This window comes from Crinia signifera, chromosome 1 (genome assembly GCF_055691185.1).
Source record: "Crinia signifera chromosome 1, ASM5569118v1, whole genome shotgun sequence".
Taxonomy (NCBI): Eukaryota; Metazoa; Chordata; class Amphibia; order Anura; family Myobatrachidae; genus Crinia; species Crinia signifera.
Genome location: NC_139217.1, coordinates 399,039,834 through 399,059,655, shown reverse-complemented (window position 1 = coordinate 399,059,655; position 19,822 = coordinate 399,039,834). Strand labels below are relative to the sequence as shown.

The 19,822-nt window shown below is 44.5% G+C and overlaps 1 protein-coding gene across 1 annotated transcript; it reads left to right on the top strand.

Annotated features, from left to right (window-relative positions):
• Positions 1-15,669: 15,669 nt before the first annotated feature.
• LOC146015266 (uncharacterized) lies at positions 15,670-18,155 on the top strand. The gene has a single exon (XM_083151649.1). It carries the CDS (start codon positions 15,670-15,672, stop codon positions 16,855-16,857), a length of 1,188 nt encoding a protein of 395 aa, XP_083007775.1. The 3' UTR covers positions 16,858-18,155.
• The last annotated feature ends 1,667 nt before the right edge of the window (positions 18,156-19,822 follow it).

The window sequence follows — 19,822 nt, the reverse complement described above, 5'->3', positions numbered from 1 at the left end:
GTAGCAGGTGCTACCTTACCTTTTCCTGATGCCCAACCTATGCAGAATCCAATGTAGGCACTCTGTAATCCAGTAAACCGGACATATATCTGCAAGATAAACTGCATAAAAGGTTTTAGGGTGTTTCAGTAATGATGCAAAAAAATGCACTGCCCCAAAAAGAGGTTCCACCCTCCAAATTGCCACTTTACCTCTTTTTTGGGGCAGGGCTATGGACGATACAAGTGTAGCGGGTGCTACCTTACCTTTTCCTGATGCCCGACCTATGCAGAATCCAATGTAGGCACTCTGTAATCGAGTAAACCGGACATATATCTGCAAGAGAATCTGCACAAAAAGTTTTAGGGTGTTTCATTCATGATGCAAAACAAGTGCACTGCCCCCAAAAAGAGGTTCCACCCTCCAATGCCCACTGTACCTCTTTTTGGGGGCAGGCCTATAGACTAAACAAGTGTAGCAGGTGCTACCTTACCTTTTCCTGATGCACGACCTATGCAGAATCCAATATAGGCACTCTGTAATCGAGTAAACCGGACATATATCTGCAAGAGAATCTACACAAAAAGTTTTAGGGTGTTTCATTCATGATGCAAAAAAGTGCACTGCCCCCAAAAAGAGGTTCCACCCTCCAATGCCCACTGTACCTCTTTTTGGGGGCAGGCCTATGGGCTAAACAAGTGTAGCAGGTGCTACCTTACCTTTTCCTGATGCCCAACGTATGCAGAACCCAATGTAGGCACTTTGTAATCCAGTAATCCGGACACATATCTGCAAAGAGAAACTGCAAAAAAGGTTTTAGGGTGTTTCAGTAATGATGCAAAAAAATGCACTGCCCCCAAAAAGAGGTTCCACCCTGCAATGCCCACTGTACCTCTTTTTGGAGGCAGGGCTATGTAATATGAAAGTGTAGAAGGTGCTACCTTACCTTTTCCTGATGCCCAACCTATGCAGAATCCAATGTAGGCACTCTGTAATCCAGTAAACCGGACACATATCTGCAAAGAGAAACTGCACAAAAGGTTTTAGGGTGTTTCAGTAATGATGCAAAAAAATGCACTGCCCCCAAAAAGAGGTTCCACCCTCCAATGCCCACTGTACCTCCTTTTGGGGGCAGGGCTATGTAATATGAAAGTGTAGCAGGTGCTACCTTACCTTTTCCTGATGCCCAACCTATGCAGAATCCAATGTAGGCACTCTGTAATCCAGTAAACCGGACATATATCTGCAAGATAAACTGCATAAAAGGTTTTAGGGTGTTTCAGTAATGATGCAAAAAAATGCACTGCCCCAAAAAGAGGTTCCACCCTCCAAATTGCCACTTTACCTCTTTTTTGGGGCAGGGCTATGGACGATACAAGTGTAGCGGGTGCTACCTTACCTTTTCCTGATGCCCGACCTATGCAGAATCCAATGTAGGCACTCTGTAATCGAGTAAACCGGACATATATCTGCAAGAGAATCTGCACAAAAAGTTTTAGGGTGTTTCATTCATGATGCAAAACAAGTGCACTGCCCCCAAAAAGAGGTTCCACCCTCCAATGCCCACTGTACCTCTTTTTGGGGGCAGGCCTATAGACTAAACAAGTGTAGCAGGTGCTACCTTACCTTTTCCTGATGCACGACCTATGCAGAATCCAATATAGGCACTCTGTAATCGAGTAAACCGGACATATATCTGCAAGAGAATCTACACAAAAAGTTTTAGGGTGTTCCATTCATGATGCAAAAAAGTGCACTGCCCCCAAAAAGAGGTTCCACCCTCCAATGCCCACTGTACCTCTTTTTGGGGGCAGGCCTATGGGCTAAACAAGTGTAGCAGGTGCTACCTTACCTTTTCCTGATGCCCAACGTATGCAGAACCCAATGTAGGCACTTTGTAATCCAGTAATCCGGACACATATCTGCAAAGAGAAACTGCAAAAAAGGTTTTAGGGTGTTTCAGTAATGATGCAAAAAAATGCACTGCCCCCAAAAAGAGGTTCCACCCTCCAATGCCCACTGTACCTCCTTTTGGGGGCAGGGCTATGTAATATGAAAGTGTAGCAGGTGCTACCTTACCTTTTCCTGATGCCCAACCTATGCAGAATCCAATGTAGGCACTCTGTAATCCAGTAAACCGGACATATATCTGCAAGATAAACTGCATAAAAGGTTTTAGGGTGTTTCAGTAATGATGCAAAAAAATGCACTGCCCCAAAAAGAAGTTCCACCCTCCAAATTGCCACTTTACCTCTTTTTTGGGGCAGGGCTATGGACGATACAAGTGTAGCGGGTGCTACCTTACCTTTTCCTGATGCCCGACCTATGCAGAATCCAATGTAGGCACTCTGTAATCGAGTAAACCGGACATATATCTGCAAGAGAATCTGCACAAAAAGTTTTAGGGTGTTTCATTCATGATGCAAAACAAGTGCACTGCCCCCAAAAAGAGGTTCCACCCTCCAATGCCCACTGTACCTCTTTTTGGGGGCAGGCCTATAGACTAAACAAGTGTAGCAGGTGCTACCTTACCTTTTCCTGATGCACGACCTATGCAGAATCCAATATAGGCACTCTGTAATCGAGTAAACCGGACATATATCTGCAAGAGAATCTACACAAAAAGTTTTAGGGTGTTTCATTCATGATGCAAAAAAGTGCACTGCCCCCAAAAAGAGGTTCCACCCTCCAATGCCCAGTGTACCTCTTTTTGGGGGCAGGCCTATGGGCTAAACAAGTGTAGCAGGTGCTACCTTACCTTTTCCTGATGCCCAACGTATGCAGAACCCAATGTAGGCACTTTGTAATCCAGTAATCCGGACACATATCTGCAAAGAGAAACTGCAAAAAAGGTTTTAGGGTGTTTCAGTAATGATGCAAAAAAATGCACTGCCCCCAAAAAGAGGTTCCACCCTGCAATGCCCACTGTACCTCTTTTTGGAGGCAGGGCTATGTAATATGAAAGTGTAGAAGGTGCTACCTTACCTTTTCCTGATGCCCAACCTATGCAGAATCCAATGTAGGCACTCTGTAATCCAGTAAACCGGACACATATCTGCAAAGAGAAACTGCACAAAAGGTTTTAGGGTGTTTCAGTAATGATGCAAAAAAATGCACTGCCCCCAAAAAGAGGTTCCACCCTCCAATGCCCACTGTACCTCCTTTTGGGGGCAGGGCTATGTAATATGAAAGTGTAGCAGGTGCTACCTTACCTTTTCCTGATGCCCAACCTATGCAGAATCCAATGTAGGCACTCTGTAATCCAGTAAACCGGACATATATCTGCAAGATAAACTGCATAAAAGGTTTTAGGGTGTTTCAGTAATGATGCAAAAAAATGCACTGCCCCAAAAAGAGGTTCCACCCTCCTAATTGCCACTTTACCTCTTTTTTGGGGCAGGGCTATGGACGATACAAGTGTAGCGGGTGCTACCTTACCTTTTCCTGATGCCCGACCTATGCAGAATCCAATGTAGGCACTCTGTAATCGAGGAAACCGGACATATATCTGCAAGAGAATCTGCACAAAAAGTTTTAGGGTGTTTCATTCATGATGCAAAACAAGTGCACTGCCCCCAAAAAGAGTTTCCACCCTCCAATGCCCACTGTACCTCTTTTTGGGGGCAGGCCTATAGACTAAACAAGTGTAGCAGGTGCTACCTTACCTTTTCCTGATGCCCGACCTATGCAGAATCCAATATAGGCACTCTGTAATCGAGTAAACCGGACATATATCTGCAAGAGAATCTACACAAAAAGTTTTAGGGTGTTTCATTCATGATGCAAAAAAGTGAACTGCCCCCAAAAAGAGGTTCCACCCTCCAATGCCCACTGTACCTCTTTTTGGGGGCAGGCTTATGGGCTAAACAAGTGTAGCAGGTGCTACCTTACCTTTTCCTGATGCCCAACGTATGCAGAACCCAATGTAGGCACTTTGTAATCCAGTAATCCGGACACATATCTGCAAAGAGAAACTGCAAAAAAGGTTTTAGGGTGTTTCAGTAATGATGCAAAAAAATGCACTGCCCCCAAAAAGAGGTTCCACCCTCCAATGCCCACTGTACCTCTTTTTGGAGGCAGGGCTATGTAATATGAAAGTGTAGAAGGTGCTACCTTACCTTTTCCTGATGCCCAACCTATGCCGAATCCAATGTAGGCACTCTGTAATCCAGTAAACCGGACACATATCTGCAAAGAGAAACTGCACAAAAGGTTTTAAGGTGTTTCAGTAATGATGCAAAAGAATGCACTGCCCCCAAAAGAGGTTCCACCCTCCAATGCCCACTGTACCTCTTTTTGGGTGGCAGGGCTATGTACTATGAAAGTGTAGCAGGTGCTACCTTACCTTTTCCTGATGCCCAACCTATGCAGAATCCAATGTAGGCACTCTGTAATCCAGTAAACCGGACATATATCTGCAAGATAAACTGCATAAAAGATTTGAGGGTGTTTCTCTCAAGATGCAAAAAATGCACTGCCCCTAAAAAGCGGTTCCACCCTCCTAATTCCCACTTTACCTCTTTTTTTGGGCAGGGCTATGGACGATACAAGTTTAGTAGGTGCTACCTTACCTTTTCCTGATGCCCGACCTTTGCAGAATCCAATGTACGCAGTTTGTAATCCAGTAATCCGGACACATATCTGCAAAGAGAAACTGCACAAAAGGTTTTTGGGTGTTTCATTAATGATGCAAAAAAAATGCACTGCCCCCAAAAAGAGGTTCCACCCTTCTAATTGCCACTTTACCTCTTTTTTGGGGCAGGGCTATGGACGATACAAGTGTAGCAGGTGCTACCTTACCTTTTCCTGATGCCTGACCTATGCATAATCCAATGTAGGCACTTTATAATCCAGTAAACTGGACACATATCTGCAAGAGAATCTACACAAAAAGTTTTAGGGTGTTTCATTCATGATGCAAAAAAAAATGCACTGCCCCCAAAAAGAGGTTCCACCCTCCAATGCCCACTGTACCTCTTTTTGGGGGCAGGCCTGTGGACTAAACAAGTGTAGCAGGTGCTACCTTACCTTTTCCTGATGCCTGACGTATGCAGATTCCAATGTAGGCACTTTGTAATCCAGTAATCCGGACACATATCTGCAAAGAGAAACGGCAAAAAAGGTTTTAGGGTGTTTCAGTAATGATGCAAAAAAATGCACTGCCCCCAAAAAGAGGTTCCACCCTCCAATGCCCACTGTACCTCTTTTTGGGGGCAGGGCTATGTAATATGAAAGTGTAGAAGGTGCTACCTTACCTTTTCCTGATGCCCAACCTATGCAGAATCCAATGTAGGCACTCTGTAATCCAGTAAACCGAACACATATCTACATAGAGAAACTGCACAAAAGGTTTTAGGGTGTTTCAGTAAAGATGCAAAAGAATGCACTGCCCCCAAAAAGAGGTTCCACCCTCCAATGCCCACTGTACCTCTTTTTGGGGGGCAGGGCTATGTAATATGAAAGTGTAGAAGGTGCTACCTTACCTTTTCCTGATGCCCAACCTATGCAGAATCCAATGTAGGCACTCTGTAATCCTGTAAACCGGACACATATCTACATAGAGAAACTGCACAAAAGGTTTTAGGGTGTTTCAGTAATGATGCAAAAGAATGCACTGCCCCCAAAAAGAGGTTCCACCCTCCAATGCCCACTGTACCTCTTTTTGGGGGGCAGGGCTATGTACTATGAAAGTGTTGCAGGTGCTACCTTACCTTTTCCTGATGCCCAACCTATGCAGAATCCAATGTAGGCACGCTGTAATCCAGTAAACCGGACACATATCTGCAAAGAAAAACTGCACAAAAGGTTTTAGGGTGTTTCAGTAATGATGCAAAAGAATGCACTGCCCCCAAAAAGAGGTTCCACCCTCCAATGCCCACTGTACCTCTTTTTGGGGGCAGGCCTATAGACTAAACAAGTGTAGAAGGTGCTACCTTACCTTTTCCTGATGCCTGACGTATGCAGATTCCAATGTAGGCACTTTGTAATCCAGTAATCCGGACACATATCTGCAAAGAGAAACTGCACAAAAGGTTTTAGGGTGTTTCAGTAATGATGCAAAAAAATGCACTGCCCCCAAAAAGAGGTTCCACCCTCCAATGCCCACTGTACCTCTTTTTGGGGGCAGGGCTATGGAATAGGAAAGTGTAGCAGGTGCTACCTTACCTTTTCCTGATGCCCAACCTATGCAGAATCCAATGTAGGCACTCTGTAATCCAGTAATCCGGACACATATCTGCAAAGAGAAACTGCACAAAAGGTTTTAGGGTGTTTCAGTAATGATGCAAAACAAGTGCACTGCCCCCAAAAAGAGGTTCCACCCTCCAATGCCCACTGTACCTCTTTTTGGGGGGCAGGGCTATGTACTATGAAAGTGTAGCAGGTGCTACCTTACCTTTTCCTGATGCCCAACCTATGCAGAATCCAATGTAGGCACTCTTTAATCCAGTAAACCGGACATATATCTGCAAGATAAACTGCATAAACGATTTTAGGGTGTTTCATTCAAGATGCAAAAAATGCACTGCCCCTAAAAAGAGGTTCCACCCTCCTAATTCCCACTTTACCTCTTTTTTGGGGCAGGGCTATGGACGATACAAGTTTAGTAGGTGCTACCTTACCTTTTCCTGATGCCCGACCTTTGCAGAATCCAATGTAGGCAGTTTGTAATCCAGTAATCCGGACACATATCTGCAAGATAAACTGCATAAAAGGTTTTAGGGTGTTTCAGTAATGATGCAAAAAAATGCACTGCCCCAAAAAGAGGTTCCACCCTCCTAATTGCCACTTTACCTCTTTTTTGGGGCAGGGCTATGGACGATACAAGTGTAGCGGGTGCTACCTTACCTTTTCCTGATGCCCGACCTATGCAGAATCCAATGTAGGCACTCTGTAATCGAGGAAACCGGACATATATCTGCAAGAGAATCTGCACAAAAAGTTTTAGGGTGTTTCATTCATGATGCAAAACAAGTGCACTGCCCCCAAAAAGAGTTTCCACCCTCCAATGCCCACTGTACCTCTTTTTGGGGGCAGGCCTATAGACTAAACAAGTGTAGCAGGTGCTACCTTACCTTTTCCTGATGCCCGACCTATGCAGAATCCAATATAGGCACTCTGTAATCGAGTAAACCGGACATATATCTGCAAGAGAATCTACACAAAAAGTTTTAGGGTGTTTCATTCATGATGCAAAAAAGTGAACTGCCCCCAAAAAGAGGTTCCACCCTCCAATGCCCACTGTACCTCTTTTTGGGGGCAGGCTTATGGGCTAAACAAGTGTAGCAGGTGCTACCTTACCTTTTCCTGATGCCCAACGTATGCAGAACCCAATGTAGGCACTTTGTAATCCAGTAATCCGGACACATATCTGCAAAGAGAAACTGCAAAAAAGGTTTTAGGGTGTTTCAGTAATGATGCAAAAAAATGCACTGCCCCCAAAAAGAGGTTCCACCCTCCAATGCCCACTGTACCTCTTTTTGGAGGCAGGGCTATGTAATATGAAAGTGTAGAAGGTGCTACCTTACCTTTTCCTGATGCCCAACCTATGCCGAATCCAATGTAGGCACTCTGTAATCCAGTAAACCGGACACATATCTGCAAAGAGAAACTGCACAAAAGGTTTTAAGGTGTTTCAGTAATGATGCAAAAGAATGCACTGCCCCCAAAAGAGGTTCCACCCTCCAATGCCCACTGTACCTCTTTTTGGGTGGCAGGGCTATGTACTATGAAAGTGTAGCAGGTGCTACCTTACCTTTTCCTGATGCCCAACCTATGCAGAATCCAATGTAGGCACTCTGTAATCCAGTAAACCGGACATATATCTGCAAGATAAACTGCATAAAAGATTTGAGGGTGTTTCTCTCAAGATGCAAAAAATGCACTGCCCCTAAAAAGCGGTTCCACCCTCCTAATTCCCACTTTACCTCTTTTTTTGGGCAGGGCTATGGACGATACAAGTTTAGTAGGTGCTACCTTACCTTTTCCTGATGCCCGACCTTTGCAGAATCCAATGTACGCAGTTTGTAATCCAGTAATCCGGACACATATCTGCAAAGAGAAACTGCACAAAAGGTTTTTGGGTGTTTCATTAATGATGCAAAAAAAATGCACTGCCCCCAAAAAGAGGTTCCACCCTTCTAATTGCCACTTTACCTCTTTTTTGGGGCAGGGCTATGGACGATACAAGTGTAGCAGGTGCTACCTTACCTTTTCCTGATGCCTGACCTATGCATAATCCAATGTAGGCACTTTATAATCCAGTAAACTGGACACATATCTGCAAGAGAATCTACACAAAAAGTTTTAGGGTGTTTCATTCATGATGCAAAAAAAAATGCACTGCCCCCAAAAAGAGGTTCCACCCTCCAATGCCCACTGTACCTCTTTTTGGGGGCAGGCCTGTGGACTAAACAAGTGTAGCAGGTGCTACCTTACCTTTTCCTGATGCCTGACGTATGCAGATTCCAATGTAGGCACTTTGTAATCCAGTAATCCGGACACATATCTGCAAAGAGAAACGGCAAAAAAGGTTTTAGGGTGTTTCAGTAATGATGCAAAAAAATGCACTGCCCCCAAAAAGAGGTTCCACCCTCCAATGCCCACTGTACCTCTTTTTGGGGGCAGGGCTATGTAATATGAAAGTGTAGAAGGTGCTACCTTACCTTTTCCTGATGCCCAACCTATGCAGAATCCAATGTAGGCACTCTGTAATCCAGTAAACCGAACACATATCTACATAGAGAAACTGCACAAAAGGTTTTAGGGTGTTTCAGTAAAGATGCAAAAGAATGCACTGCCCCCAAAAAGAGGTTCCACCCTCCAATGCCCACTGTACCTCTTTTTGGGGGGCAGGGCTATGTAATATGAAAGTGTAGAAGGTGCTACCTTACCTTTTCCTGATGCCCAACCTATGCAGAATCCAATGTAGGCACTCTGTAATCCTGTAAACCGGACACATATCTACATAGAGAAACTGCACAAAAGGTTTTAGGGTGTTTCAGTAATGATGCAAAAGAATGCACTGCCCCCAAAAAGAGGTTCCACCCTCCAATGCCCACTGTACCTCTTTTTGGGGGGCAGGGCTATGTACTATGAAAGTGTTGCAGGTGCTACCTTACCTTTTCCTGATGCCCAACCTATGCAGAATCCAATGTAGGCACGCTGTAATCCAGTAAACCGGACACATATCTGCAAAGAAAAACTGCACAAAAGGTTTTAGGGTGTTTCAGTAATGATGCAAAAGAATGCACTGCCCCCAAAAAGAGGTTCCACCCTCCAATGCCCACTGTACCTCTTTTTGGGGGCAGGCCTATAGACTAAACAAGTGTAGAAGGTGCTACCTTACCTTTTCCTGATGCCTGACGTATGCAGATTCCAATGTAGGCACTTTGTAATCCAGTAATCCGGACACATATCTGCAAAGAGAAACTGCACAAAAGGTTTTAGGGTGTTTCAGTAATGATGCAAAAAAATGCACTGCCCCCAAAAAGAGGTTCCACCCTCCAATGCCCACTGTACCTCTTTTTGGGGGCAGGGCTATGGAATAGGAAAGTGTAGCAGGTGCTACCTTACCTTTTCCTGATGCCCAACCTATGCAGAATCCAATGTAGGCACTCTGTAATCCAGTAATCCGGACACATATCTGCAAAGAGAAACTGCACAAAAGGTTTTAGGGTGTTTCAGTAATGATGCAAAACAAGTGCACTGCCCCCAAAAAGAGGTTCCACCCTCCAATGCCCACTGTACCTCTTTTTGGGGGGCAGGGCTATGTACTATGAAAGTGTAGCAGGTGCTACCTTACCTTTTCCTGATGCCCAACCTATGCAGAATCCAATGTAGGCACTCTTTAATCCAGTAAACCGGACATATATCTGCAAGATAAACTGCATAAACGATTTTAGGGTGTTTCATTCAAGATGCAAAAAATGCACTGCCCCTAAAAAGAGGTTCCACCCTCCTAATTCCCACTTTACCTCTTTTTTGGGGCAGGGCTATGGACGATACAAGTTTAGTAGGTGCTACCTTACCTTTTCCTGATGCCCGACCTTTGCAGAATCCAATGTAGGCAGTTTGTAATCCAGTAATCCGGACACATATCTGCAAAGAGAAACTGCACAAAAGGTTTTAGGGTGTTTCAGTAATGATGCAAAAAAAATGCACTGCCCCCAAAAAGAGGTTCCACCCTCCTAATTGCCACTTTACCTCTTTTTTGGGGCAGGGCTATGGACGATACAAGTGTAGCAGGTGCTACCTTACCTTTTCCTGATGCCTGACCTATGCATAATCCAATGTAGGCACTTTATAATCCAGTAAACTGGATACATATCTGCAAGAGAATCTGCACAAAAAGTTTTAGGGTGTTTCATTCATGATGCAAAAAAAAATGCACTGCTTCCAAAAAGAGGTTCCACCCTCCAATGCCCACTGTACCTCTTTTGGGGGGCAGGCCTGTGGACTAAACAAGTGTAGCAGGTGCTACCTTACCTTTTCCTGATGCCCAACCTATGCAGAATCCAATGTAGGCACTCTGTAATCCAGTAAACCGGACATATATCTGCAAGATAAACTGCATAAAAGATTTTAGGGTGTTTCATTCAAGATGCAAAAAATGCACTGCCCCTAAAAAGAGGTTCCACCCTCCTAATTCCCACTATACCTCTTTTTTGGGGCAGGGCTATGTACGATACAAGTGTAGCAGGTGCTACCTTACCTTTTCCTGATGCCCGACCTATGCAGAATCCAATATAGGCACTCTGTAATCGAGTAAACCGGACATATATCTGCAAAGAGAAACTGCACAAAAAGTTTTAGGGTGTTTCATTCATGATGCAAAACAAGTGCACTGCCCCCAAAAAGAGGTTCCACCCTCCAATGCCCACTGTACCTCTTTTTGGGGGCAGGCCTATAGACTAAACAAGTGTAGCAGGTGCTACCTTACCTTTTCCTGATGCCCGACCTATGCAGAATCCAATGTAGGCAGTTTGTAATCCAGTAATCCGGACACATATCTGCAAAGAGAAACTGCACAAAAGGTTTTAGGGTGTTTCAGTAATGATGCAAAAAAAATGCACTGCCCCCAAAAAGAGGTTCCACCCTCCTAATTGCCACTTTACCTCTTTTTTGGGGCAGGGCTATGGACGATACAAGTGTAGCAGGTGCTACCTTACCTTTTCCTGATGCCTGACCTATGCATAATCCAATGTAGGCACTTTATAATCCAGTAAACTGGATACATATCTGCAAGAGAATCTGCACAAAAAGTTTTAGGGTGTTTCATTCATGATGCAAAAAAAAATGCACTGCTTCCAAAAAGAGGTTCCACCCTCCAATGCCCACTGTACCTCTTTTGGGGGGCAGGCCTGTGGACTAAACAAGTGTAGCAGGTGCTACCTTACCTTTTCCTGATGCCCAACCTATGCAGAATCCAATGTAGGCACTCTGTAATCCAGTAAACCGGACATATATCTGCAAGATAAACTGCATAAAAGATTTTAGGGTGTTTCATTCAAGATGCAAAAAATGCACTGCCCCTAAAAAGAGGTTCCACCCTCCTAATTCCCACTATACCTCTTTTTTGGGGCAGGGCTATGGACGATACAAGTGTAGCAGGTGCTACCTTACCTTTTCCTGATGCCCGACCTATGCAGAATCCAATATAGGCACTCTGTAATCGAGTAAACCGGACATATATCTGCAAAGAGAAACTGCACAAAAAGTTTTAGGGTGTTTCATTCATGATGCAAAACAAGTGCACTGCCCCCAAAAAGAGGTTCCACCCTCCAATGCCCACTGTACCTCTTTTTGGGGGCAGGCCTATAGACTAAACAAGTGTAGCAGGTGCTACCTTACCTTTTCCTGATGCCCGACCTATGCAGAATCCAATATAGGCACTCTGTAATCGAGTAAACCGGACATATATCTGCAAAGAGAAACTGCACAAAAGGTTTTAGGGTGTTTCAGTAATGATGCAAAAAAATGCACTGCCCCCAAAAAGAGGTTCCACCCTCCAATGCCCACTGTACCTCTTTTTGGGGGCAGGGCTATGTAATATGAAAGTGTAGCAGGTGCTACCTTACCTTTTCCTGATGCCCAACCTATGCAGAATCCAATGTAGGCACTCTGTAATCCAGTTAACCGGACCTATATCTGCAAGATAAACTGCATAAAAGGTTTTAGGGTGTTTCATTCTTGATGCAAAAAATGCACTGCCCCCAAAAAGAGATTCCACCCTCCTAATTCCCACTTTAACTCTTTTTTGGGGCAGGGCTATGGACTAAACAAGTGTAGCAGGTGCTACCTTATCTTTTCCTGATGCCCGACCTATACAGAATCGAATGGAGGCACTCTGTAATACAGTAAACCGGACACATATCTGCAAGAGAAACTGCACAAAAGGTTTTAGGGTGTTTCAGTAATGATGCAAATAAAGTGCACTGTCCCCAAAAAGAGGTTCCACCCTCCAATGCCCACTGCACTTTTTTTTGGTGGCAGGCCTATGGGCTAAAGAAGTGTAGCAGGTGCTACCTTACCTTTTCCTGATGCCTGACCTATGCAGAATCCAATGTAGGCACTCTGTAATCCAGTAATCCGGACACATAACTGCAAAGAGAAATTGCACAAAAGGTTTTAGGGTGTTTCAGTAATGATGCAAAAAAAATGCACTGCCCCCAAAAAGAGATTCCACCCTCCAATGCCCACTGTACCTCTTTTTTGGGAGCAGTGCTATGTACTATGAAAGTGTAGCAGGTGCTACCTTACCTTTTCCTGATGCCCGACCTATGCAGATCCCAATGTAGGCACTCTGTAATCCAGTAAACCAGACATATATCGAGTAACCCGGGCACATATGTGCAAGAGACTCTGCACAAAAAAGTTTTAGGGTGTTTTATTCATGATGCAAAAAAAGTGCACTGCCCCCAAAAAGAGGTTACACCCTCCTAATTCCCACTTTACCGGTTTTTATGAGGCAGGGCTATCGATGATACAAGTGTAGCAGGTGCTACTGTGATATATGTATGCATACATTAAATTGCCTATTTGAATTAGACTGGACCCTGTTAAAATGTAAATACCCCTCCAGGATGTAGGGAATGGACTATCCCAGCCAAATTGTGCTTTTTGCACTTTGTTAAATAAAGTTGCAGGTCAGAGAAAAAAACCAGGAAGTTGCTGGGCTCATGTGAGGAGAGAGAGTGGAGATGCACAGCACTGATGGTCAGACTGAGCACACAAAAGTTTGTGTGAATGAACACTCATGTAAGTTTGTGTGAATGGACACTTTAAGAAGCTGGGCAAACGGAATTCATCTTTAAGTAACCCTCTCCCAAATCTCACCAGCCACACCAAGAAAGACTGTCATGTTAAAAGACTGTATTGAATAACTCCAGAATTGCTCAGTGGCAGGGGGTGAAAGTATCATTGGCCCCTGTGATTACAGCTTATAGAAGAGGCAGCTACAGCAAGTTAACCAATATCCTATTGCATTGATTTGTTTTTAACCTCTTAAAGTTGGATCCTCTTGAACAAAAGACTGCTGCAGGAAAGACATTTATTTTCTCACTAAATATGTCCAAAACCCAGTGGATTACAAATACAGTATTCAGTACAAGTATATAGTCCAAAGCAGGAACTGACCCTTTGGGATCTCTGTGATAGACTCTAGACTTTTAAGGGGTGATTGAACTTTCCTCTCCAAGGATTCTATAAGGACTAACAGTGATATCATCTCAGGTACTAAAAGTGCACTATAAAAACATTAATTATTGCGCAATAATATCTACTGTTGTCACCATCCATGCCGTAAGAATTAATTGTTTACCGTTATCTATGCAATAGGAATGTTTATATGTTTACTGTGGTCCATGCCTTAATTAGTCCAGTCTGCCGTTAGTGATATACTAGTGAATATACGTATTGTTTTGATTTATACACATAATATGCCAAAAGCTACAGGCCAGTGAACGTGAAGCCTAGATTAGTTGTTTAAAGCTGCCGGCTAGAACCAGAGAACGTAGCGACTCCTGACAGCCGTAGTTAGCCAGGCAATTGGTGAATTGCGTAACTGTTATTGTGCATTCTTTACTGTTTTTCAAGGCGCAGGTTGCCTTATACTGCGCAAATAAAGTGTTAACCCTTTTTGAACCATGCTGAGTCTCCTGCCTCCAATACTCTGTGACATAGAAGAAGCAGCACCCTCCAAGTGGACATACCGGTAAGAGAACACAACCAATGTACACCTGTGGTTATCACATTTGGCGTCTGACGAACAGGATACGTACACTAAAAGCGGAGAAACCCCAACCCAGCATCATTCAAGATGTCGCAAGAAGAAGCTCAAGGAAATCCGCAAGCCATACGGGGCACGGACCAAGGAGATACATCTGGAGGAAGCAGCTCTACTGCATCGATACCGGCGATGATTAACATGCCATACTACTTTGGAGCACCGTGGCTCCCCACCTTTGCAGGAGAGACCAGATCGTCAGAACCCAGCGGATTCCGCGACTTCAGGGACCAGATGGAGATCCTATTTAACGTACACAGGCTGAATGAAAAACAGAAGATCGAAATCCTAATGGCGCAGTTGAAGGGGTTCGCCAAGAGAGAAGTAAAATCATGGCCAGCAGATCAGAAAGAATCAGCGACAGCGATATTGAACAAATTGGCAATGATCTTCGACGCTAAGACGCTATCAGAACTGAAGATGCAATTTTACGCACGGAAGCAACAACCACAGGAGACTTTACGAGAATTCGCAGTAGAACTGCATGAGGCGCTACAAGCCATCAAGGAGTGCGCCCCTACCGAAGCCGTAGAAGAGAATGAGATAATTACGAACCAGTTCCTGGATGGGATATATGATGAAAACACGAAGGGTCAACTCAAGATGCTACACCGACAGGAGGCACCCATAGGCTTTGCCAAATTCAAGGAACTGGCGGTCAAGGTTTTTGGGGACAAGCCTAGAAAAGGGAAAGTGGCTATGAATCCTGAAGTAGCTGTTTGGCAGCAATCCCAAGCCACCACTGCGAAGGACCCGATTGCAGAAATGAAAGAACAGATTGCTGACTTGACCCAAGGGATGACCGACCTCTGCCGAGAACTGAGAGCCCTGAAAGAAACCCCTTCCCAACAGAGATCATGGAGGACGGAAAGAGAATCCCGGTACAGTAATGACGGGAGGAATATTCCGTGGAACTCTCGTCGCCTCCCATCGGATCGGTTTGACAAACAGGGAAGGCCGATATGCAGGCGATGCCAGAAAAGCGTGCACATTGAGAGAGACTGTAGACAACCCGAACATTTAAACGAAGAACTCCCGAGGTCCAGGACCAACCGTCGGGAGAACCTTCAGCAATAGGTCCTGCACCCCAAGAATGGCTACCAAAGTATGTCGGGCAATGTCCTGTGATCGAGATTGAAATCAATGGAGTCACCATTCCAGCCTTGTTAGATACTGGATCCCAGGTCACCACTGTTCAATGGGTTGAATTTGCTAAGCACTGGAAAAAAGAAGAAATCCGGGCACCGCCGCCGGCGGGGCTGAACCTGTTAGCCAGCAACGGGCAGAATATTGACTGCTGTGGATATTGGGAGGCCGGGATCAAAATAGGACATGCTCAACTGCCCAAACAAGGGTGTCTGATTACGACCTTCGAAGATAAATGGCTACCGCCCGTAATAATCGGAATGAACGTCCTAAGAAATTGCCCTGAAGAACTAATCTCGACACTGACACAAGAACTGTTCAACCGACCTCAGACTGTGAGACGAATCATGCAATATACCATCTATGACCAGAAAAGCCAGACGGGGAAGAGAGTGTTGGTTACGCAGGTACGAGGAACAGTCAAGTGGTTTAATGTCCGGAAGAGGTATGGCTTCATCAACAGGAGTGACACAAAAGATGACGTCTTTGTCCATCAGACAGCCATAAAGAGAAACAACCCACGGAAGTTGCTGTGCAGTGTTGGGAATGGCGAGATGGTGGAATTTGATGTGGTGGAAGGAGAAAAGGGTGCTGAAGCAGCCAATGTGACTGGCCCCGGCGGTGTACCGGTTAAAGGAAGCCGGTTTGCTCCCAACAGACGTCGGTTTCGCAGACTGTCCTACCATCCAGAAGTAGAGGATGCTGCAGAATCTGGTGGAGAAGGCATAAGTGCGAACCAAGCGAGTGAAGGGGAGAGAGTGGAGGAAGCGTTCCCTCAGCAGAGACCTGTCCAGCGCAGAAGTCCACCGCCATTCTTCCACCGACGACATTGTGGTAGGGGGAACAGAGCAGCGAATCAGGAGCTTAAAACCCTCCCCGAGGGGACAGAAGTTATACAGACTGACGGGGTGAATGAGCATCGGCTTGAACTGGCTGAGAAAGTAGTGGAAGAAAGGATGGAGACAGCCCACCACCGACAAGGGACAAGTTATGGCCAGAATGCGAATGCCGCATCGTTCCGAGTGGGAGACCGAGTTTGGAAGATGGATGACCAACGGAGTAACGAGTTAGATCCCTTCTGGGAATCTGTACCCTACGTGATTGTCCACCTGCTTGCTACAGACGCTGGGGTGTATGGGATAAGAAGAGATGGAGATGACCACCAAGTTCTCAAGATGGTACACAGAAACAAACTCGAGCTTTGCCGGGGCAGAATGAGTCTGGAGGATGGGGTACGAGACCGTACAGAAGAAGACGCAATACCACAAGTCACCTACCATCTTCTGCACGACCCAGTATACTTCCAACGCCTTGTGGGAGTACTCCAACAGCACGGTATGAAGTTGCCGCAGAGAAGAGGAGAGGCCGAGGAAGAGGGGGTAGAACAGACGTCCGGCAGAGCTGTCCAGAGTATCAGAGGGGTCAAACCCCTCCGATTTAGAGAGTAATTGCAATGATGTACAATGTGAACTTATGGTCAAAGTATGTGTTATAATATCTTCCAGAAATACTGCGTTAATGTTTCATTATGTACATTTTGTATTGATATAATAGAGAGACATGCAAAGTTGCATGAGGACATGCAAAATTTCAGAAGGGAAGAATGTGATATATGTATGCATACATTAAATTGCCTATTTGAATTAGACTGGACCCTGTTAAAATGTAAATACCCCTCCAGGATGTAGGGAATGGACTATCCCAGCCAAATTGTGCTTTTTGCACTTTGTTAAATAAAGTTGCAGGTCAGAGAAAAAAACCAGGAAGTTGCTGGGCTCATGTGAGGAGAGAGAGTGGAGATGCACAGCACTGATGGTCAGACTGAGCACACAAAAGTTTGTGTGAATGAACACTCATGTAAGTTTGTGTGAATGGACACTTTAAGAAGCTGGGCAAACGGAATTCATCTTTAAGTAACCCTCTCCCAAATCTCACCAGCCACACCAAGAAAGACTGTCATGTTAAAAGACTGTATTGAATAACTCCAGAATTGCTCAGTGGCAGGGGGTGAAAGTATCATTGGCCCCTGTGATTACAGCTTATAGAAGAGGCAGCTACAGCAAGTTAACCAATATCCTATTGCATTGATTTGTTTTTAACCTCTTAAAGTTGGATCCTCTTGAACAAAAGACTGCTGCAGGAAAGACATTTATTTTCTCACTAAATATGTCCAAAACCCAGTGGATTACAAATACAGTATTCAGTACAAGTATATAGTCCAAAGCAGGAACTGACCCTTTGGGATCTCTGTGATAGACTCTAGACTTTTAAGGGGTGATTGAACTTTCCTCTCCAAGGATTCTATAAGGACTAACAGTGATATCATCTCAGGTACTAAAAGTGCACTATAAAAACATTAATTATTGCGCAATAATATCTACTGTTGTCACCATCCATGCCGTAAGAATTAATTGTTTACCGTTATCTATGCAATAGGAATGTTTATATGTTTACTGTGGTCCATGCCTTAATTAGTCCAGTCTGCCGTTAGTGATATACTAGTGAATATACGTATTGTTTTGATTTATACACATAATATGCCAAAAGCTACAGGCCAGTGAACGTGAAGCCTAGATTAGTTGTTTAAAGCTGCCGGCTAGAACCAGAGAACGTAGCGACTCCTGACAGCCGTAGTTAGCCAGGCAATTGGTGAATTGCGTAACTGTTATTGTGCATTCTTTACTGTTTTTCAAGGCGCAGGTTGCCTTATACTGCGCAAATAAAGTGTTAACCCTTTTTGAACCATGCTGAGTCTCCTGCCTCCAATACTCTGTGACATAGAAGAAGCAGCACCCTCCAAGTGGACATACCGGTAAGAGAACACAACCAATGTACACCTGTGGTTATCACACTACCTTACCTTTTCCTGATGCCCAACCTATGCAGAATCCAATATAGGCATTCTATAATCGAGTAAACCGGATACATATCTGGAAGAGAATCTGCACAAAAGGTTTTAGGGTGTTTCAGTAATGATGCAAAACAATGCACTGCCCCCAAAAAGTTTCCACACTCCAATGCCCACTGTACCTCTTTTTGGGGGCAGGGCTATGTACTATGAAAGTGTAGCAGGTGTTACCTTACCTTTTCCTGATGCCCAACCTATGTAGAATCCAATGTAGGCACTCTGTAATCCAGTAAACCGGACATATATCTGCAAGAGAAACTGCACAAAAAGTTTTAGGGTGTTTCATTTATGATGCAAAAAAATGCACTGCCCCTAAAAAGAGGTTCCAACCTCCCAATTAACACTTTACCTCTTGTTTGGGACACGGCTATGGACAATTCAAGTGTAGCAGGTGTTACCTTACCTTTTCCTGATGCCCGACCTATGCAGAATCCAATATAGGCACTCTGTAATCCAGTTAACCGGACACATATCTGCAAGAGAATCTGCACAAAAAGTTTTACGGTGTTTCAGTAATGATGCAAAAAAAATGCACTGCCCCCAAAAAGATATTCCACCCTCCAATGCCCACTGTACCTCTTTTTGGGAGCAGGGCTATGTACTATGAAAGTGTAGCCGGTGCTACCTTACTATTTCCTGATGCCCGACCTATGTAGAATCCAATGTAGGCACTCTGTAATCCAGTAATCCGGACACATATCTGCAAAGAGAAACTACACAAAAGGTTTTAGGGTGTTTCATTTAAGATGCAAAAAAATGCACTGCCCCAAAAAGAGGATCCACACTCCTAATTCCCACTTAACTTCTTTTTGGGGGCAGGGCTATGGACGATACAAGTGTAGCAGGTGCTACGTTACCATTTCCTGATGCCCGAACTATGCAGAATACAATATAGGCACTCTGTAATCCAGTAAACTGGACACATATCTGCAAGAGAATCTGCACAAAAAGTTTTAGGGTGTTTCAGTAATGATGCAAAAAAAATGCACTGCCCCCAAAAAGAGGTTTCACCCTCCTAATTCCAACTTTACCTTTTTGGGGGGCAGGGCTATGGACGATACATGTGTAGCCGATGCTACCTTACCTTTCCCTGATGTCCGACCTATGCAGAATCCAATATAGGCACTCTGTAATCGAGTAAACCGGACATATATCTGCAAGAGAATCTGCACAAAAGGTTTTAGGGTGTTTCATTCATGATGCAAAAAAATGCACTGCCCCCAAAAAGAGGTTCCACCTTCCTAATTCCCACTTTACCTCTTTTTGGGGACAGGGCTATGTACTATGAAAGTGTAGCAGGTGCTACCTTACCTTTTCCTGATGCCCAACCTATGCAGAATCCAATGTAGGCACTCTGTAATCCAGTAAACCGGACACATTTCTGCAAGAGAAACTGAACAAAAGCTTTTAGGGTTTTTCAGTCATGATGTAAAAAAATGCACTGCCCCCAAAAAGAGGTTCCATCCTTCTAATTCCCACTTTACCTCTTTTTGGGGGCAGGGCTA